The sequence below is a fragment of the Lepidochelys kempii genome, chromosome 1 (genome assembly GCF_965140285.1).
Source record: "Lepidochelys kempii isolate rLepKem1 chromosome 1, rLepKem1.hap1, whole genome shotgun sequence".
In the NCBI taxonomy this organism is placed as follows: domain Eukaryota; kingdom Metazoa; phylum Chordata; order Testudines; family Cheloniidae; genus Lepidochelys; species Lepidochelys kempii.
This window is the reverse complement of record NC_136380.1, coordinates 329,898,966-329,917,080: the sequence shown is the minus strand read 5'-3', so window position 1 is coordinate 329,917,080 and position 18,115 is coordinate 329,898,966. Positions and strand designations below refer to the sequence as shown.

Here is an 18,115-nt window from a genome sequence, read left to right as displayed (position 1 = left end):
TCTCGTCTGATCTGGCCCATACTTTGTCCTCTTTCATCCCCTCCTCCTGACTAAAACCTAGAGAATCGCTATCAATAGACTCTCCTCTAAGAGAAGTCTGTGTCCAATCCACGTGCACATGTGCAGCAATCGGCTTTTCCCCCCCATCTCTTAGTTTAAAAACTGCTCTGCAACTTTTTAATGTTAAGTGCCAGCAGTCTGGATTCACTTTAGTTTAGGTGGAGCCCATCCTTTCTGTATAGGCTCCCCCTATCCCCAAAGTTTCCCCAGTTCCTAATAAATCTAAACCCTTCCTCTTTACACCATCGTCTCATCCATGCATTGAGACTCTGAAGCTCTGCCTGCCTACTGGGCCCTGTGCATGGAACTGGAAGCATTTCTGAGAATGCCACCATAGAGGTCCTGGATTTCAGTCTCTTTCCTAACAACCTAAATTTGGCCTCCAGGATGTCTCTCCTACCCTTCCCTATGTCACTGGTACCTACGTGTACCACGACCACCGGCTCCTCCCCAGCACTGCACATAAGTCTATCTAGATGCCTCGAGAGATCCGCAACCTTCGCACCAGGCAGGCAAGTCACCATACGGTGCTTCCGGTCATCACAAACCCAGCTATCTATGTTTCTAATGAGTGACTCTCCGATTACTAACACCTGCCTTTTCCTAATGACTGGAGTTCCCTCCCCCAGAGAGGTAACCTTAGTGCAAGAGGATACCCCAACATCATCTGGAAGGAGGGTTCCAACTATGGGAAGGTTTCCCTCTGTTCCCGTTGACTGCTCTCCTTCTCTGGGCCTTTCACCCTCCTTAACAGTGCAGGGGCTGTCTGACTAGAGGTGGGACAAATCTACAGTGTCCCGGAAAGCCTCCTCAACATACCTCTTTGCCTCCCTTAGCTCCTCCAGTTCCGCCACCCTGGCCTCCAAAGCCTGTACACCGTCCCTGAGAGCCAGGAGCTCCTTGCACCGAATGCACACATACGCCGCCCGCCCACGGGGAAAGTAATCATATGTGCTACACCGAGTGCAATAAACAGGATAGCCCCCACTCTGCTGCTGGGCTTCTGCCTGCATTTTCTTCTGCAGTTACTTAGGTAAATGATAGGGGTTTTGTTTAAATCGAGAAGTTTTTATTATAATTTAGTATAAAGGTTTTAAAGAATGGCAAGTGTACCTTGCCCCCTTCCTACTCCCCTTCCCAACTCCCTGTTAGCGGCCCCTGTTTGCAAAGCTCCCTGGTCGCTTGCTCACTGGTTTATAAAGCTCTGGCCTCCTTGATAGCCCCGCCCCCTGCCTAAGGTTCAGCCAGTGAACAGAGGCTTCTAGTTTTCAAACCTTGTTTTGAAGCTCACATCCTCCTTGGAACTGCTGGGATATTCCACAGTTGATGAGATCCCAATCCTTGGCTCAAGCCAGAGTAAGGTCATCTATTCCCGCAGTAACCTCTCCTCCTGAACCTCCAATGCTGCAGCCACAGACAAAGGTTGCTCCTATTGAACTAGTTCAGCCTGAACCATTGTTACAGGTGCATAGATGCTGGAACTAGGGATGCTGGGGGTGCGGCTGCACCCCCTGGCTTGAAGTGGTTTTCATCATATACAGGGTTCACAGATGGGTTCAATGGCTCTCATCCCCCACACTATTCAAATTGTTCCAGCACCCCTGTACAGGCACCATGGGAGATTCCATTGGCTCTGCTTCTATTACCCTCTTTACTACCAGATGACTCTGCAATGCCAGAGTCTTCCTCCCCTGTACCCGAGGAATTTAAAACATATTGGACCTCCTGAGGTATGTGGCTTCAGCTTTGGGTATTCAGGCTGCGTTTGTTCAAGATACCCTCCATAAGAGGAGAGTGTCTTTCCCCATAGATGAATGGTCTTGGATCTGCAAAGACCATAGGGAACACCCCAGCATCCTTTCACCTACAGTGATGCGTACTGATAAGAGATATTATGTGCCTCTTTCTGGTTTTGAGTGCTTCTACACACATCTGGTGCCTAACTCTCATTTGTTGTAATGGCAGCTAGTGAGAGGTTAAGGCAGGGGAGATATAAGTCAAAAGACAAGGACTCTAAAAGCTTGATGAAGTAGAACAAATTTTCCTCCCACACCTTACAAATACATGTTGCCAATCAGCAAATGTTTTTATCAAAGTACAATTTTATAAATTGGGAAGTTGTGGCACAATTTACAGATAAGTTGCCAAAATCCTCCAGATAAGAGTTTAAGGCTTTCATTGTGGAAGGCCATTGAGTGGCCATCCGTAAGTCACTACTGTCTGCTTTGGACATGGTAATTCCTTCCTCTAGAGTTATGGCCTCTGCTGTAACTCTGAAGAGGGCTTCTTTGTGGCACAGTTCTGGTATGGCTCTGGAGGCCCAACAGACAATTGAGGACTTACCCTTTGACAATTGACCTTTATTTTCAGAGAAAACTGACAAAATGTTACATTCTTTAAAGAATTCTCAAGCTACATTGCATTCACTCATTGGCGGGGGGTGGGGGGGCGAGGGGAAGGGTCCGCTTAGTGGCAATCTTGATGTTCCATCCTCTGATCCAGGGGAAGTCAATGTTCTCAAACTCCATGGTTCAGGGATTTCTAAGAGGAATCATTCATATGTTTTCCACTGGTGAAAGAAGCAGTTCCTTAATACTGTGCTGGCTGCCCTTCTGGGTACTCTGTTTGAGCCATGGCAACTTGGCAAGACCCCCATATACCCAATTTTCAAAAACAAAGTGTCCCTAAGACCACATACAAAAACCTTCTGTCTGAAGTAGTTTCACAGTTTCACCTGAACCAAATAAAATACTTACCTATATTCTTTCCTAAGCCACACTCAAACACAGATGAGCAGCTCCTTCATGTATTGGATGTGAGATTGTGTTTGGCATTTTATTTGGAGAGAACTAAACCATTTTGTTCATTATGTCATGTTTTTGTCTCCTATGCGGATCACACGAAAGGTTGGGTGATCTCCTCATGGACTATTTCCAGCTGGATAACTTCCTTTTTTTGCAATGGTGTTTGGAGTAACTCAGGCCACACCTCACAAAGGTCAGGGACTCATTCAACTGGGCCCCAAGTGATGTCAGTGGCACTTCTCAACTATGTTTCAATATTGAACATTTGCAGGGCTGCTCCCAGGTCTTCCACACATACTTTTACCAAACACTATGCAATTATGGCTGCATCAAGATTGGATGCGAACTTCAGAAGGCAGTTCTGCAGTATTCTTTAAGTAGAGTCCAAGCTCACCTGCTACAGCTTGTGAGTCACTTGAGTGGAATATACATCTGCAACCACTCATAGAAGAAAAGATAGTTACCTACCTATAGAGTAACTGTAGTTCGTTGAGATGTAGGTGCAGACATGTATTCCAAAACCCATCCTCCACCCCTCTGCATTGGATCTCAACTATTGGCATTTGATGTGAAGGAACTGAGAGGGGTCAGGATTGTACAGCCCTTAAATAATTGTAATAATTTATTAAATAATAAAGGAACGGGAGCCACAAGGTTGCAAGCACCTCCTCTACGGATACTGCTAGGTAAAGTTCGCTGGCCTTGGTGCAATAGGCACACACACACCTGAGTGGAATACATGTCTGCAACCATATCTCAAAGAACAACAGTCACTATACAGGTAAGTAACTGTCTTATTTTAGCAACTCTGGGAGAAAACAAAAACTGATAGACTAGACTAAATATTACTAATTTCTGAAACTGATTGACACAAGATGTAGATGATTAAAGACATTATGTATTGCAGTGAGTAGTATTCAAGGAAATAAATGGTGTCAGTCAACACCCTACAGCCAATGTATTTAATAGATCTAAAATATATTTATAGTGCAAGTACACCATCACTCAGGCATTCAATGTTTCCATTGCACGGGGAAATAATTATATGCAACCTCATATCCATGAGAATAAATAATGAGTGAAATAGTTTGTAATTACAGACAGGTTGTGGAATGCAATGACAATGTGTTTGTGGGATTTACCGACATGTGGATGGCAGTTGGAGAACAGTGCTATTTTGGTGTTTGGTTTGAATTGGGTAAACATGGTTTTGACTGAGAGCTGGTGGGTTTTCTAAGTGAGTGGTTTGTAAGAGTCTGTAAGAATTTGAAGAATGAAGCTGCTTTCTTTGTGATTGCAGGGTTGTTTGTCCTAATATCTATCTGTGTGTTAAGAGTTGTTAAGACAGTGAGAGATTTAGCCTTCAATTTTTGATCCAGTTCATTTTTTTTCATATCCTTTGTTTTGAAAGTTAGTATAGTGTAGTTGGGATCAGTGATCTGCATTTTCCAATTTTAAATATGGCCAGTATTTGCAAACCTGGACAGGTTTCTCGAACTGTTAGTTTAGAGCATTATAGCAGACTGAAGATGGGTTTCAACATGAGGCTTTCAAATGCTACATGGATGGCTGCCCTATAAGGACTTCTCTGACTCGTGTTGAACAATTGTCTGAATGAATATACAATATCTTTTTTTTCCTGAGTTTTGTAAGGTGATCTGTAACCCTTTCCAAATGGCAACCACATCGCTATTGTATTTGTTTCTTATAACCTCTTGTGTAGTCAATGTAAACATTCTCTTGGATGTTTGTAGTATCCATTGAGCACCTAAACTTAGATGATTAACTAGTATTCAGAAAGGACTTTAATAGAAACTTCAACTGTTCAGAATTCAAATTGGACTACATTACATGTTTCTTGTACTATTTTTTTAACACAACATTAATGAGACACTTGTCCAGGATGTAGTTAGATTATGAAGACACAAGCTGAATAAGGAATGGGGAAAGAGAAGAGAGGAGTCAAATCAACACAAAATGAGTAAAGAACACAGATTGGTGAATGGAAAAACTCAATATTATCAGGAAGGTCTGTTGTACAGGTTCCACAAGGAGTCCTAATTTGTGTGACTGGCTTTTTCCCTAGCAAGTGACTCAAGCTGACATTGACTTTGATAGTTTTATAGGGATAATATTTTTCACCAGGGTGAATTCTTCTTGAACAATTTCTTCCATGTATCAGACACTAAAATCACTTTCAGGAGCAGCAGGCATATTTTTCTTTTTCAACCTCTTTTTTTTGTGACTGATGCAAGGAAAATCCCACTGTCCTTTTGTTCAGATGTTCTCTTATTAATCTCTTGACATACAGATAATAGGGCAGTGATGCAATGTAGGCTGTTGTTTCAAAACCTTTGGAGGGCTTGTGTGTCTCTTCCCAATGTGGCAAACAGCAAGAACTACAACAATACGAGTCCTTCCTGTGGGTGATGGTAATTGATTTTCTTCATCTCAGTATATGAAGATCCATAATGCTTCCCTTCTTTCCATCCCCTGGGATGTACAGTGAAACCAATAAGAATGGATGTGAAAGGCAGCACCTTTTCAGATAGCAGACGTAGCATCTGGATTGTTAGTATAAGTAGGCTGCAATGAGGTGGTTCTGCCATCAATTATTAAAATGACCTGCTTGTATGCAAATTAAAGCTGTTTTATCTTTTTTAAAAACCTTTTTTGGTGGATCTGGTGGAAAACCTAGGACTTTTTGTTAATACTTGAGCATTTAACACATTTGAAAGTAGGTGACTCATTCTGTATTTAAAAACCTGGCTCATGTGCATCGTGAGCAAGGTACCTGAATGTTGCCATGTAGTTTGGATTTTCTTTTTTTGTAACTGACAATGATCACTGTGCTTCTAACTGGATTCTACTTTTCTGGCAATGGGTAAATGTAAAATGTACAATTTACACTGTGCATATACTGTATACCCAGCACATATATGGTCACAAAAAGAGGAATATCTATGTCCAAACTTGATATCTGTATTGTCCAAACCCTGCAAAGGACTCTTGCTGGTTTTCACCTTTACATTTTTTAAAAATTTTCTTGAAACAATCACTAGATCATATGAAGAAATCCCATCAGAATGCTGATCTAACCTTAAGGTGAAATATTATATTGATTTTAAAAAGCCCAAGTAAACAACATGGAACTAAAATTTCTCCTCTGTTACCCAGGATAACCCCACTGAAGTCAATGGTGTTTCAGAAGCATAAAAAAGAGTAGAGTTTGTTTCATTAATGCAAAGATCTTTGACACAATGTTGTTCTTTCTGTGATGCTGCTGGGTGCAAAAATTATGTAAAGTTTATAAAACTCCATATCCCATTGTCACAAAAGGAAAATTGGAAAGCACAATGTAAGTTCGTCATCTTCCCAACTCAAATTACTGTTGTGAGTAGTAGCCTCTTCCATTTTTTGTTTATTATAATGTCCTTTTATAAATGTTTACTGCTTGCTTCTCATCCCTGACAATCAGCACCAGACACAGTGGACCAAATGATGAAGATTAACTGCAATGCAGACATCCAGTATTGTTCAAATGTCTATCTTGGCTATCTTATGAAACATGAAAGTATTGCCCTCATGTAATCTTTCAGTTCCCCAGTGAAAACAGAATAGATGCCACTATTTAATGACAGGGAAAAAAATCACGAGGCTGCTTAAAGCAAATGTAGCAGAAGATTCTTCTAACAACAGCTATGCACTAAACTATGCTCTGCTAACCTTATCTTGCAAACTTCAGCTAGCAGCCCCGCGTTTGCGCTCTGGCAATTCCATTTCAATGGACTGCGTAGAATTTTAATTAAACATAGCTCTCATGGTGCATCTCAAATGGAAGAATGAAATTAGGGCATACCCTTATGTAGAGTTTATATCTATCGTTATGGTGCACAAGGGTAATTTTAAATTTCATTTTTTTCCAAACTAATGACTATATTATGATATTAGATAATTAGTGGTTTAATCCATCCATTTCAAAAAATAAAATGGGTTCTCCATAATATGCCCAATTTGTTAAATTTTTACAGATTTTTACACTAGAAAATGGAATTGTCCATCTGAAATATCAATAGTTGGGCTAGTTCACAAATACTGTTATGTATCATTACATTAGAAAAACATGGACTGATAGACTAATAATAAATCGTCACATTATTTGTGTATATTCACAGAAAATAAAACCGCTGTATCTAAGTTCTTTAGATATAATCTTAAGAGTGTATAACTCTAAAGAGAAACGGGGTACTTCCAATTCCAGCAAAATGTACACTGCAATAAACTTTGAAAAGATTCCACAAATGGAAGAAACTAAATGACAGTTAGAGCATTGCTTATATATATACTTACACACACTATATATTTATATAGACATAAATATTTACTAGTTACCTGTTTAATTTGCTCTCTCATGGAGAGTATCTTTATTGTCATTAAGTTAACACAATAAATTGGAATGGAAAAGCCTCACAGGATGCAGATAAAATAAAGTGTGTGTCTATGTTTGTAAGACAAATCCCTTGTATTGTTGTGTCCCAGGTGGGCAGGAGCTTTTTAAAGCAAAGCAAAGCACTGAGCCTTCATAGCAAGACCTAAATATGAATTGTATTGATCATATATGCACTGAGTGTAAAATTCACCTCTGTACGGACAGTCAGCACAGGACCTATGCACTACTTGCCTCATGTGAATATTCATGGAGCATGGACCAGGCTCCCTAAATCCAGTGCCAAGATGCACAGGGCCCTGTAAAACCTGTAAAGGATTTTCTAGGATCAGTCTCTTTATTGTTTTAAAGTTCTGGTGAGGTGTCTGGAGGGGACAACCCCAGGACTTTCACTATTGATCACCTTACTATTGAAATAAATTATTTTGCATTTGTGCATTTGCTATTGCAGTTTTAAAATAACCTCAGAAAAGAGACACAAACTTTGTTCAAATTCAGATTGCCAAATAAAGGTTTGATTTACTTTAGAAAGACTGGATTATGGTCATAGTAGAAAAACTTAGACTAAGAAAATTAAGGTACAGGCTTTTGAGCTTTAAATTACTCATCTGTGGAGTTTCTCTTTGAGTTAAATTCTATCTGCTAGTCTTCACAGGAGGATTATTCATTCTGTATAGCTTCGGGGACAGTCAAAGCAGAAACTCCTGCACAGGACAGTGTGACAGGAAGACCTGCCGATGAAGTACTGCTGCCAGAAATTGTGCCTCCCCATTAAGATGCCACAGCAGTCTAAACAAGTTCAGTCAGAGCAGAACCAATGTTTACTATTTCAGATGTGATTGTTTGAGAGGTATCCAGCAGAGAATATTTTTAAAAGCTGTTCCTATCTGCAGCTCTTTCAAGCTCACTCTTTGTCATTTAAATCTTTCTTTCCTGTCAGCCTTTTATAGCACATCAAGGGGTGAATAGCCACAGTATATCTGTGAAACAAAGGGCTAAGTTCAAGTCATGCAGGTGGACCTCATGCAAGGTTAATGGTTTACATTGCATATGAACTATGATGATTCTATCTAACCTAGGTTTATAGACTTACTACATCCAAAATAACTATATTAAAAGTGTGATAAGGTAGCAAAGTCAAGCACTCCAAAACTAAGAAATGCCAGACTTGAGATTGTCCATGCAACCTCATTCTTTAATTACATGATCGCATACTCTTCCCTCATCTCCTCCCACTTCAAACAGGAATATGTTAGGAAAACCCATAGATTTGTGAGTCAGAGCCTCCATCAAATTTATCTTGCCTTGGCATTAATGATTATCCACTTCATGGAGTTGGTTTTTTTAGTTTGATTTTTTGCACTCCCAACTACTGTTGTAATATTCTAAGTCCTGGTTAGTAATATGTACAATGTTGGGAATTTTTAATATGATTTTTATCTTGGCAGCTTCCCTTTAAATAAATACAACTGTATGCTCTATGTACCTTTGGAAGAAGAAGCCCAGCATATCACTAGGGAATGAGATTATACATGATATGCTGCTATTGCTGGTTGGCATAGCTGTCTGCAGAATAAAAAAGTAGCTCAACTAAAATGTATTGTATTTTGTAGTGGTGACCCCTTTCACACAGCAAGCCTCTGAGTGCAACCCCCCTTATAAATTAAAAAAACACTTTTTAAAATATTTAACACTATTATAAATGCTGCTGGTGAAGCGGGGTTTGGTGTGGAGGCTGACAGCTTGTGACCCCTCAGGTAATAACCTCGCGACCCCCTGAGGGATCGCGACCTCCAGTTTGAGAACCCCTGTTCTAGAGAATGAGAATTCTAGATTTGCATGCCAATTTTCAAGTCACTACTACTTGCTGCTGCCATGGCACATGCCTAAAATTTGGCATTGGTTTTGAGCACTAAATCCAACTTTGCTCTCCAGTTGCTACACTCAGCACCCAGTAGAACTCTACTCTTTCATTACTAGAAATCTTGGCATTTTGTGCTATATTTACTGAGAGAGATAACTCTTTGTTTTTCAGAGCTTCCATATGGCTGGGAGAAAATTGATGATCCCATTTATGGCACTTATTATGTTGAGTAAGTTCCCAACTTCAATATTAATTTGCTGTTAATAGTTCATAACCTGATATTAATATCCTGTTCAGTGTTTGAATTGGAAAGGTATGGGCACAATTATTTTCCCCTTTGACTTCAGGTTATGCAGGAATTATCAGACTCCAATATAGTTGCAGTAAATGAACAGTTTCTGTATCTTTCAAACTGGTTACTCTGTCACTTCTTCTTGAGCCCTGATCTCATCCTGTGTATTCTAGAAATATTGAGGGGGGGGGAGGTTGAGGGGAGCATTTAAATCAAATGTGTTTTATTTTCTGTTTAACAAGTTTTAGACAAGCATCAAACAAGGTGCAAATCCTTGCCAATCCAGGAACAGAATAAAACGTAATCATTTTTGCTTCATAATGATACTTTTCTGAATAGTCTTACTTTGCAGTAAGTCTGAGAGTCACATTATTTTGTATGAGTGCAGGTTGTATCTTTTGTGAAATTTTTCTATGCTCACTCATGGCATTAAGAACAGGAGAACTTGTGGCACCTTAGAGACTAACAAATTTATTTGAGCATAAGCTTTTGTGGGCTACAACCCACTTATGCTCAAATAAATTTGTTTGTCGCTAAGGTGCCACAAGTACTCCTGTTCTTTTTGAGGATATAGACTAACACGGCTGCTACTCTGAAACTCATGGCATTGTAATTTTGCACCTAAAGGCACAGCTAGAAAAGGAGAATGTAATTTTCTATTATTTTAATGGCACAATCTCTGCCGGCATTTTTCCAGGAGAACATGGTGTGTGTACAAAATAAAGAAAAGATCCTTTCTCCCTTCCATTTAGTATAGGTCTTTGTGCAGTGGGGTAAAGCGGATTACTACCCAAAAGAATAGATGTAATTGATTAGTCTATTTAACTCGAGCTTACATAAAATACCCAAGAATTGAGAGAGATGAAAATGGCTTGCTTCTCCTCTGCCTTTTATCTTGTGCAGCCATTGACACTTGTGCAAAGTGAGTCTAAAGTGGCAATAAAATGATACCTAATCAAAATGATAGCATTATATTCTCTCTCTGCACAGGTGTCATAGACTACCCAAGTTATAAAGCCATGGAGAATCAATCCCAGAAACTATTAACTCACTTTCCCCTGGTCACAGTCCACAGATAGTGAATTGAGAGCCCATCCAATTGAGGAAAGGGGCAAACACACCAGACAAAAATCTATGAAACAAATAGCAGATCTATTTATTCTAGAGGGAAGAACTTACAGAAGAAGGTTTTGAAAAGAAAAACCCAAACTCAGATCCTTACAGTGAGAGCCTCTCTTTGTTTCCACAGTTACCCAGTACAAATTACAGTGTTTTACAGTTTGCTTAACCCATAGTTCTCTGATACCCTGTTGTTTCTTGATTCCATAGTAACACTACATCTATGCTGGCTCATTCTGGAAATATACCAGCTCTCATGCTTTCCTAGTTCCAAACTGCAGTGCAGAGCCATCAATTGGGCAGGAAGATGGCAGAGTGCCTCTTAGATCCCTGAGAATTTAGGAGCCAAGTTTTTAGGGCTTCCCTTCCACAGCTGATAAAAGAGCTACAGCACCTGGGCCTCCTCTCCTGCTCCTCCAGACCTCCCAAAACAAAAACAGAACTGTAATAGAGTCCTTGGTGAGTTGGGTTGCCTAGTGGTTAGCGCAGGTAGTGCCCCCCACACCCTGGTGGGCCGGTCTTACAGTCCTGGTCCTCCTTTACTCAGAAGTGTGGTGAGGAATACTGGTGGTTTGAGTCTCTCCTGTAATGAAGGCAGTGGTAGGGGAGACCAGGCCCACCCACTCCACCAGGCTTCAACCCAGGGCCCTAAGAGGGTCAACAATATCTGGCCACCAAAAGTGCCTCTGAGTCACCCTCCCTGGGTCACTTCCTACCACTGCTTTTCTCTCCCAGCTTTTAGTCCCAGGAAAGGTGTAAAGAAAAAGGAAAGGTAACCAAACTGTCAGCCCTAACTGGGCTCAGCATATAGCCTCCCTTCCCTCAGGAAGGCTTCTCCAGCCCTCTTGTCAGGAGCTTTCTGGGTAAGTCTGTCTTTCTCCCCAGCCTTCCCCCTTCTGAGCTGGGTTGCTCCCTTTTCAACCCATTCTCCAGTTGGAGCATGCTCTGCAGGGGTCAGGAGTGGGGATACCTGGGCCCAGTACTGTCCTTTAAACCCTTCTGGTCCAGTGTGGGGTTTGTATACCCCATCACAAAAACAAAAGCTTCGCTTCGGCCACAGTCCTGCTGACTCCTTTGTAAAGCAGCAGCAGCTGCCCTGGGTTTCTGTGTTCCCCAGCTTGTCCTCTTCCCTCAGATGAAGGAGCCATCAGCTCTGCCCCTGACCCAACTCACTCACCCTGTCCAAATTCCTACCTACCCCAAGTAAACAGGTGAGTGGATTTTTTGAACCCCTGTATATAATGAATAATGCCAAGAAATTACTCCTCTGTCCTTATGCTTGGGTTTTTATAATATTCCTGTGTAGTAAGTGATGGCGTTCACATATCTCTTTATAGTAATCCTCTTCATATCTCCCAAATATATATTTATACAGCTGCTGGTAGTGACTAATGATCTTCCGCACAAGTGGCTATGTACTTTAGAGACTAACAGGTGTTGTGCAATTCCTGTGCATTAAGCTGTCCCTGGGGCATCTCCTTTGAGCTAAATACTGCCTAAAACACTCATAGATTCATAGATACTAAGGTCAGAAGGGACCATTACGATCATCTAGTCTGACCTCCTGCACAACGCAGACCACAGAATTTCACCCACCCACTCCTGCGAAAAACCTCTCACCTATGTCTGAGCTATTGAAGTCCTCAAATCATGGTTTAAAGACTTCAAGAAGCAGAGAATCCTCCAGCAAGTGTCCCGTGCCCCATGCTACAGTGGAAGGTGAAAAACCTCCAGGGCCTCTTCCAATCTGCCCTGGAGGAAAATTCCTTCCCGACCCCAAATATGGCGATCAGTTAAACCCTGAGCATATGGGCAAGATTCACCAGCCAGATACTACAGAAAATTCTTTCCTGGGTAACTCAGATCCCACCCCATCTAACATCCCATCACAGGCCATTAGGCCTATTTACCATGAATATTTAATTACCAAAATCATGTTATCCCATCATACCATCTCCTCCATAAACTCATCGAGTTTAATCTTAAAGCCAGATAGATCTTTTGCCCCCACTGCTTCCCTTGGAAGGCTATTCCAAAACTTCACTCCTCTGATGGTTAGAAACCTTTGTCTAATTTCAAGTCTAAACTTCCTGGTGGCCAGTTTATATCCATTTGTTCTTGTGTCCACATTGGTACTGAGCTTAAATAATTCCTCTCCCTCTCCGGTATTTATCCCTCTGATATATTTATAGAGAGCAATCATATCTCCCCTCAACCTTCTTTTAGTCAGGCTAAACAAGACAAGCTCATTGAGTCTCCTTTCATAAGACAGGTTTTCCATTCCTCGGATCATCCTAGTAGCCCTTTTCTGTACCTGTTCCAGTTTGAATTCATCCTTCTTAAACATGGGAGACCAGAACTGCACACAGTATTCCAGGTGAGGTCTCACCAGTGCCTTGTATAACGGTACTAAAACCTCCTTATCCCTACTGGAAATACCTCTCCTGATGCATCCCAAGACCGCATTAGCTTTTTTCACAGCCATATCACATTGGAGGCTCATAGTCATCCTATGATCAACCAATACTCCAAGGTCCTTCTCCTCCTCCATTACTTCTAATTGATGCGTCCCCAGCTTATAACTAAAATTCTTGTTATTAATCCCTAAATGCATGACCTTACACTTCTCACTATTAAATTTCATCCTATTACTATTACTCCAGTTTACAAGGTCATCCATATCCTCCTGTAGGATATCCCTGTCCTTCTCTAAATTGTATCCTAGCTTCGTGTCATCCGCAGACTTTATTAGCACACTCCCACTTTTTGTGACGAGGTCAATAATAAAAAGATAAAATAAGATTGGTCCCAAAACTGATCCTTTAGGAACTCTATTGATAGCCTCCCTCCAGCCTGACAGTTCACCTTTCAGTAGGACCCGTTGTAGTCTCCCCTTTAACCAATTCCTTATCCACCTTTCAGTGTTCATATTGATCCCCATCTTTTCCAATTTAACTAATAATTCCCCATGTGGCATGGTATCAAACCCCTTACTGAAATCTAGGTAAATTAGATCCACTGCGTTTCCTTTGTCTAAAAAATCTGTTATTTTCTCAAAGAAGGAGATCAGGTTGGTTTGGCACGATCTACCTTTTGTAAACCCATGTTGTATTTTGTCCCATTTACCATTGATTTCAATGTCCTTAACTACTTTTTCCTTCAAAAAATTTTCCAAGACCTTGCATACTACAGAAGTCAAACTAACAGGACTATAGTTACCCAGATCACATTTTTTCCCTTTCTTAAAAATAGGAACTATGTTAGCAATTCTCCAATCATACGGTACAACCCCTGGGTTTACAGATTCATTAAAAATTCTTGCTAATCGGCTTGCAATTTCGGGTGCCAATTCCTTTAATATTCTTGGATGAAGATTATCTGGGCCCCCTGATTTAGCCCCATTAAGCTGTTTGAGTTTCGCTTCTACCTCAGATATGGTAATATCTACCTCCATATCCTCATTCCCATTTGTCATGCTACCATTATCCCTAAGATCCTCTTTAGCCTTATTAAAGACTGAGGCAAAGTGGTAAGGCTTACGCAGTTCCATTACACAGTCAGTGGAACCAAAATGGAGCACGTAGTTGTCTGCATTTTAAGCCCACCCTCCATCAGGCAGAGACAGGCTCCTTGCCCCATGTGCTGCAATGCAGTTGTGGTTCTAGGCTGTTGTTGCCAAACTCACTCATCCCACAGACAAAATATAAAGGAGGGAAAGGATACCTTAAAGGCATACTGTACTTACTGTAATAGAAAAGCTTTAATGGGATCTAGCAGAGATCTGGAATAGTAAGAATGGATGTTCATAGACTAGCATTAAAAGTGCAGCAGCACTAGCTTTATAAAGGCTTTTATAGTCAATATAAGGAGCTATATTTTAATCTGCTTTCTAAGCTCAATAATTTGGTAGTGAAAATTGTTGTCCATTTTTCATTATAAAAAGTGACAGTGTTACACCTTCCTTTATTACTAGCATTTAACAGATTTAATTTTTAACTAGATGAAATCACATTACAATAAACTCTTTTAATTATGTCATAAAATGGATAAATCATGAAAAGTTAGGTTATGAACCTTTGCATATTCAAATCCAATCCAACTTTATAGGAATCACATTAAAACTGTCAAGGAAAGAATATCCTACCCTCCACTTATTAGAACATCTGTATCTCTCTAAAATAAGGAGTGGCAGTTTGCGGGGATAAACCACTGAAGTAATCAGATTCAGTGTAACACCTTGCAGTGGTCAGCCATAAGGAGTATTTAGACTCTTAGCACTCAGTTAAGCACAAAATATTTGCAATTTTCTCTAGAGTGTGAGGGCCCAGACGCTGCTTCTCCTCTCAGTTGTACATAACTAAGGTTCAGTGGATGGATATGCTCTTAATTCACCTTACTATTGCAAATCCAAACTTATCTGCAAGGGATGGACATTTGCACTAACTCTAGCAGGTGAAACTTTCTACTGTGACTGGGTCAACTTCATAGGATCATAGAATATCAGGGTTGGAAGGGACCTCAGGAGGTCATCTAGTCCAACCCCCTGCTCAAAGCAGGATCAATCCCCAACTAAATCATCCCAGCCAGGGCTTTGTCAAGCCTGACCTTAAAAACTTCTAAGGAAGGAGATTCTACCACCTCCCTAGGTAACGCATTCCAGTGTTTCACCACCCTCCTAGTGAAAACGTTTTTCCTAATATCCAACCTAAACCTCCCCCACTGCAACTTGAGACCATTACCCCTTGTTCTCTCATCAGCTACCACAGAGAACAGTCTAGATCCTTTCTCTCTGGAACCCCGTTTCAGGTAGTTGAAAGCAGCTAGCAAATCCCCCCTCATTTTTCTCTTCCGCAGACTAAACAATCCCAGTTCCCTCAGCCTCTTCTCAGAAGTCATGTGTTCCAGTCCCCTAATCATTTTTGTTACCCTCCACTGGACTCTTTCCAATTTTTCCACATCCTTCTTGTAGTGTGGGACCCAAAACTGGACACACTACTCCAGAGGCGGCCTCACCAATGTCGAATAGAGGGGAACAATCATGTTCTTCAATCTGCTGGCAATGCCCCTACATATACATCCCAAAATGCCATTGGCCTTCTTGGCAACAAGGTCACACTGTTGACTCATATCCAGCTTCTCGTCCACTGTAACCCCTAGGTCCTTTTCTGCCAAACTGCTGCCTAGCCATTTGGTCCCTAGTCTGTAGCGGTGCATGGGATTCTTCCGTCCTAAGTGCAGGGCTCTGCACTTGTCCTTGTTGAACCTCATCAGATTTCTTTTGGCCCAATCCTTTAATTTGTCTAGGTCCCTCTGTATCCTATCTCTACCCTCCAGCGTATCTACCTCTCCTCCCAGTTTAGTGTCATCTGCAAACTTGCTGAGGGTGCAATCCACACCATTCTCCAGATCATTTATGAAGATATTGAAAAAAACCAGCCCAAGGACCAACCCTGGGGGCACTCCACTTGATACCGGCTGCCAACTAGACATGGAGCCATTTGATCACTACCTGTTGAGCCTGACAATCTAGCCAACTTTCTATCCACCTTATAGTCCATTCATTCAGCCCATACTTCTTTAACTTGCTGGCAGGAATACTGTGGGAGACCGTGTCAAAAGCTTTGCTAAAGTCAAGGAACAACACGTCCACCACTTTCCCCTCATCCACAGAGCCAGTTATCTTGTCATAGAAGGCAATTATATTAGTCAGGCATGACTTTCCCTTGGTGAATCCATGCTGACTGTTCCTGATCACTTTCCTCTCCTCTAAGTGCTTCAGAATTGATTCCTTGAGGACCTGCTCCATGATTTTTCCAGGGACTGAGGTGAGGCTGACTGGCCTGTAGTTCCCAGGATCCTTCTTCTTCCCTTTTTTAAAGATTGGCACTACATTAGCCTTTTTCCAGTCATCCGGGACTTCCCCGGATCGCCATGAGTTTTCAGAGATAATGGCCAATGGGTCTGCAATCACAGCTGCCAACTCCTTTAACACTCTCAGATGCAACGCATCTGGCCCCATGGACTTGTGCTCGTCCAGCTTTTCTAAATAGTCCCGAACCACTTCTTTCTCCACAGAGGGTTGGTCACCTTCTCCCCATGCTGTGCTGCCCAGTGCAGCAGTCTGGGAGCTGACCTTGTTTGTGAAGACAGAAGCAAAAAAAGCATTGAGTACATTAGCTTTTTCCACATCCTCTGTCACTAGATTCCCTCCCTCATTCAGTAAGGGGCCCACACTTTCCTTGACTTACTTCTTGTTGCTAACATACCTGAAGAAACCCGTCTTGTTACTCTTAACATCTCTTGCTAGCTGCAACTCCAGGTGTGATTTTGGCCTTCCTGATTTCACTCCTGCATGCCCAAGCAATATTTTTATACACTTTCCTGGTCATTTGTCCAATCTTCCACTTCTTGTAAGCTTCTTTTTTGTGTTTAAGATCAGCAAGGATTTCACTGTTAAGCTAAGCTGGTCACCTGCCATATTTACTATTCTTTCTACACATTGGGATGGTTTGTCCCTGTAACCTCAATAAGGATTCTTTAAAATACAGCCAGCGCTCCTGGACTCCTTTCCCCTCATGTTATTCTCCCAGGGGATCCTGCCCATCAGTTCCCTGAGGGAGTCAGACTTTTGTGCAACCTTCTAACAGAGCCTGTGATTTAAAGACTAAACGCTAGCCTTCTTCCTTCCACAGCCCCGCACAGAATTATGGTGCTGTGCTGGCTTTTTCAGCTGTCTAATCGCAAAAAGAGCATTTCTACCTTTATGGTTGATTAACTACAAGATGAAACTCAATTTGCAAACACGGTTTCCTTAATAGGACAGCTAAACTAACCAGATGGGTACTTATTGTAAACTGTGCATCCTGCCTCAACTGCGCAACATTTCTTTATCTTTTCTATCTGACACGCTGTTACTGCTTATGTTAGAAAATAACATGTTATCTCAGCAATTCTGTTTCTTTCATTTTAAAAAGTAGCTAAATCTTACATTTTGATGCTCATTTCAACAAATATGTCCATTAATACTTGTTTTAAACACAATTTCAGTATCTAAATGAAAGATTTGGATGTCTTTTTAAGGAAAAATGAAACAGCAATTGAGGCAACATTAGTCAAATCAGCCTTTACCAGTTCCACTTCCTAGCTGACTTCCATACTAATATCATCAGCACAGGTGCAGCGCTGTGACCCCATGCACCAGTTTGCATTGTCCAAAGCAGGGAGCCAGGCCCAACCCTGTGGGACAAAAGCCACTGCAGTGGGATGAATACAGGGTGGGCTTGTTTGCCAGCCCTTCCTCACCGGGCCAGGGCGGGCTTGCTCTCCAGCCCCGGGCCTCCCCTCTGCACTGGGCTTTATTGAAGACATGGACACAAAGGAAAGCCATGGACAAACAGAGAAACCATGATATCTGTGGCTTATTTACCACTGTGACTCATAGACTTTAAGGCCAGAAGAGACCATTGTGATCTCTAGTCTGACCTCCTACACGTTGCAGGCCACAGAACCTCACCCACCCTCTCCTGTAA

The 18,115-nt window shown here is 41.5% G+C and overlaps 1 protein-coding gene across 15 annotated transcripts in view; it reads left to right on the top strand.

Annotated features, from left to right (window-relative positions):
- MAGI2 (membrane associated guanylate kinase, WW and PDZ domain containing 2) overlaps nt 1-18,115 on the top strand; it is a 1,181,180-nt gene that overhangs the window by 919,910 nt on the left and 243,155 nt on the right. For all 15 annotated transcript variants that reach the window (XM_073328600.2, XM_073328598.2, XM_073328606.2 and 12 more), the window contains one exon: nt 9,347-9,404. In XM_073328600.2, coding sequence (XP_073184701.1) covers nt 9,347-9,404 — 58 coding nt within the window. The remainder of the gene's footprint in view (nt 1-9,346; nt 9,405-18,115) is intronic.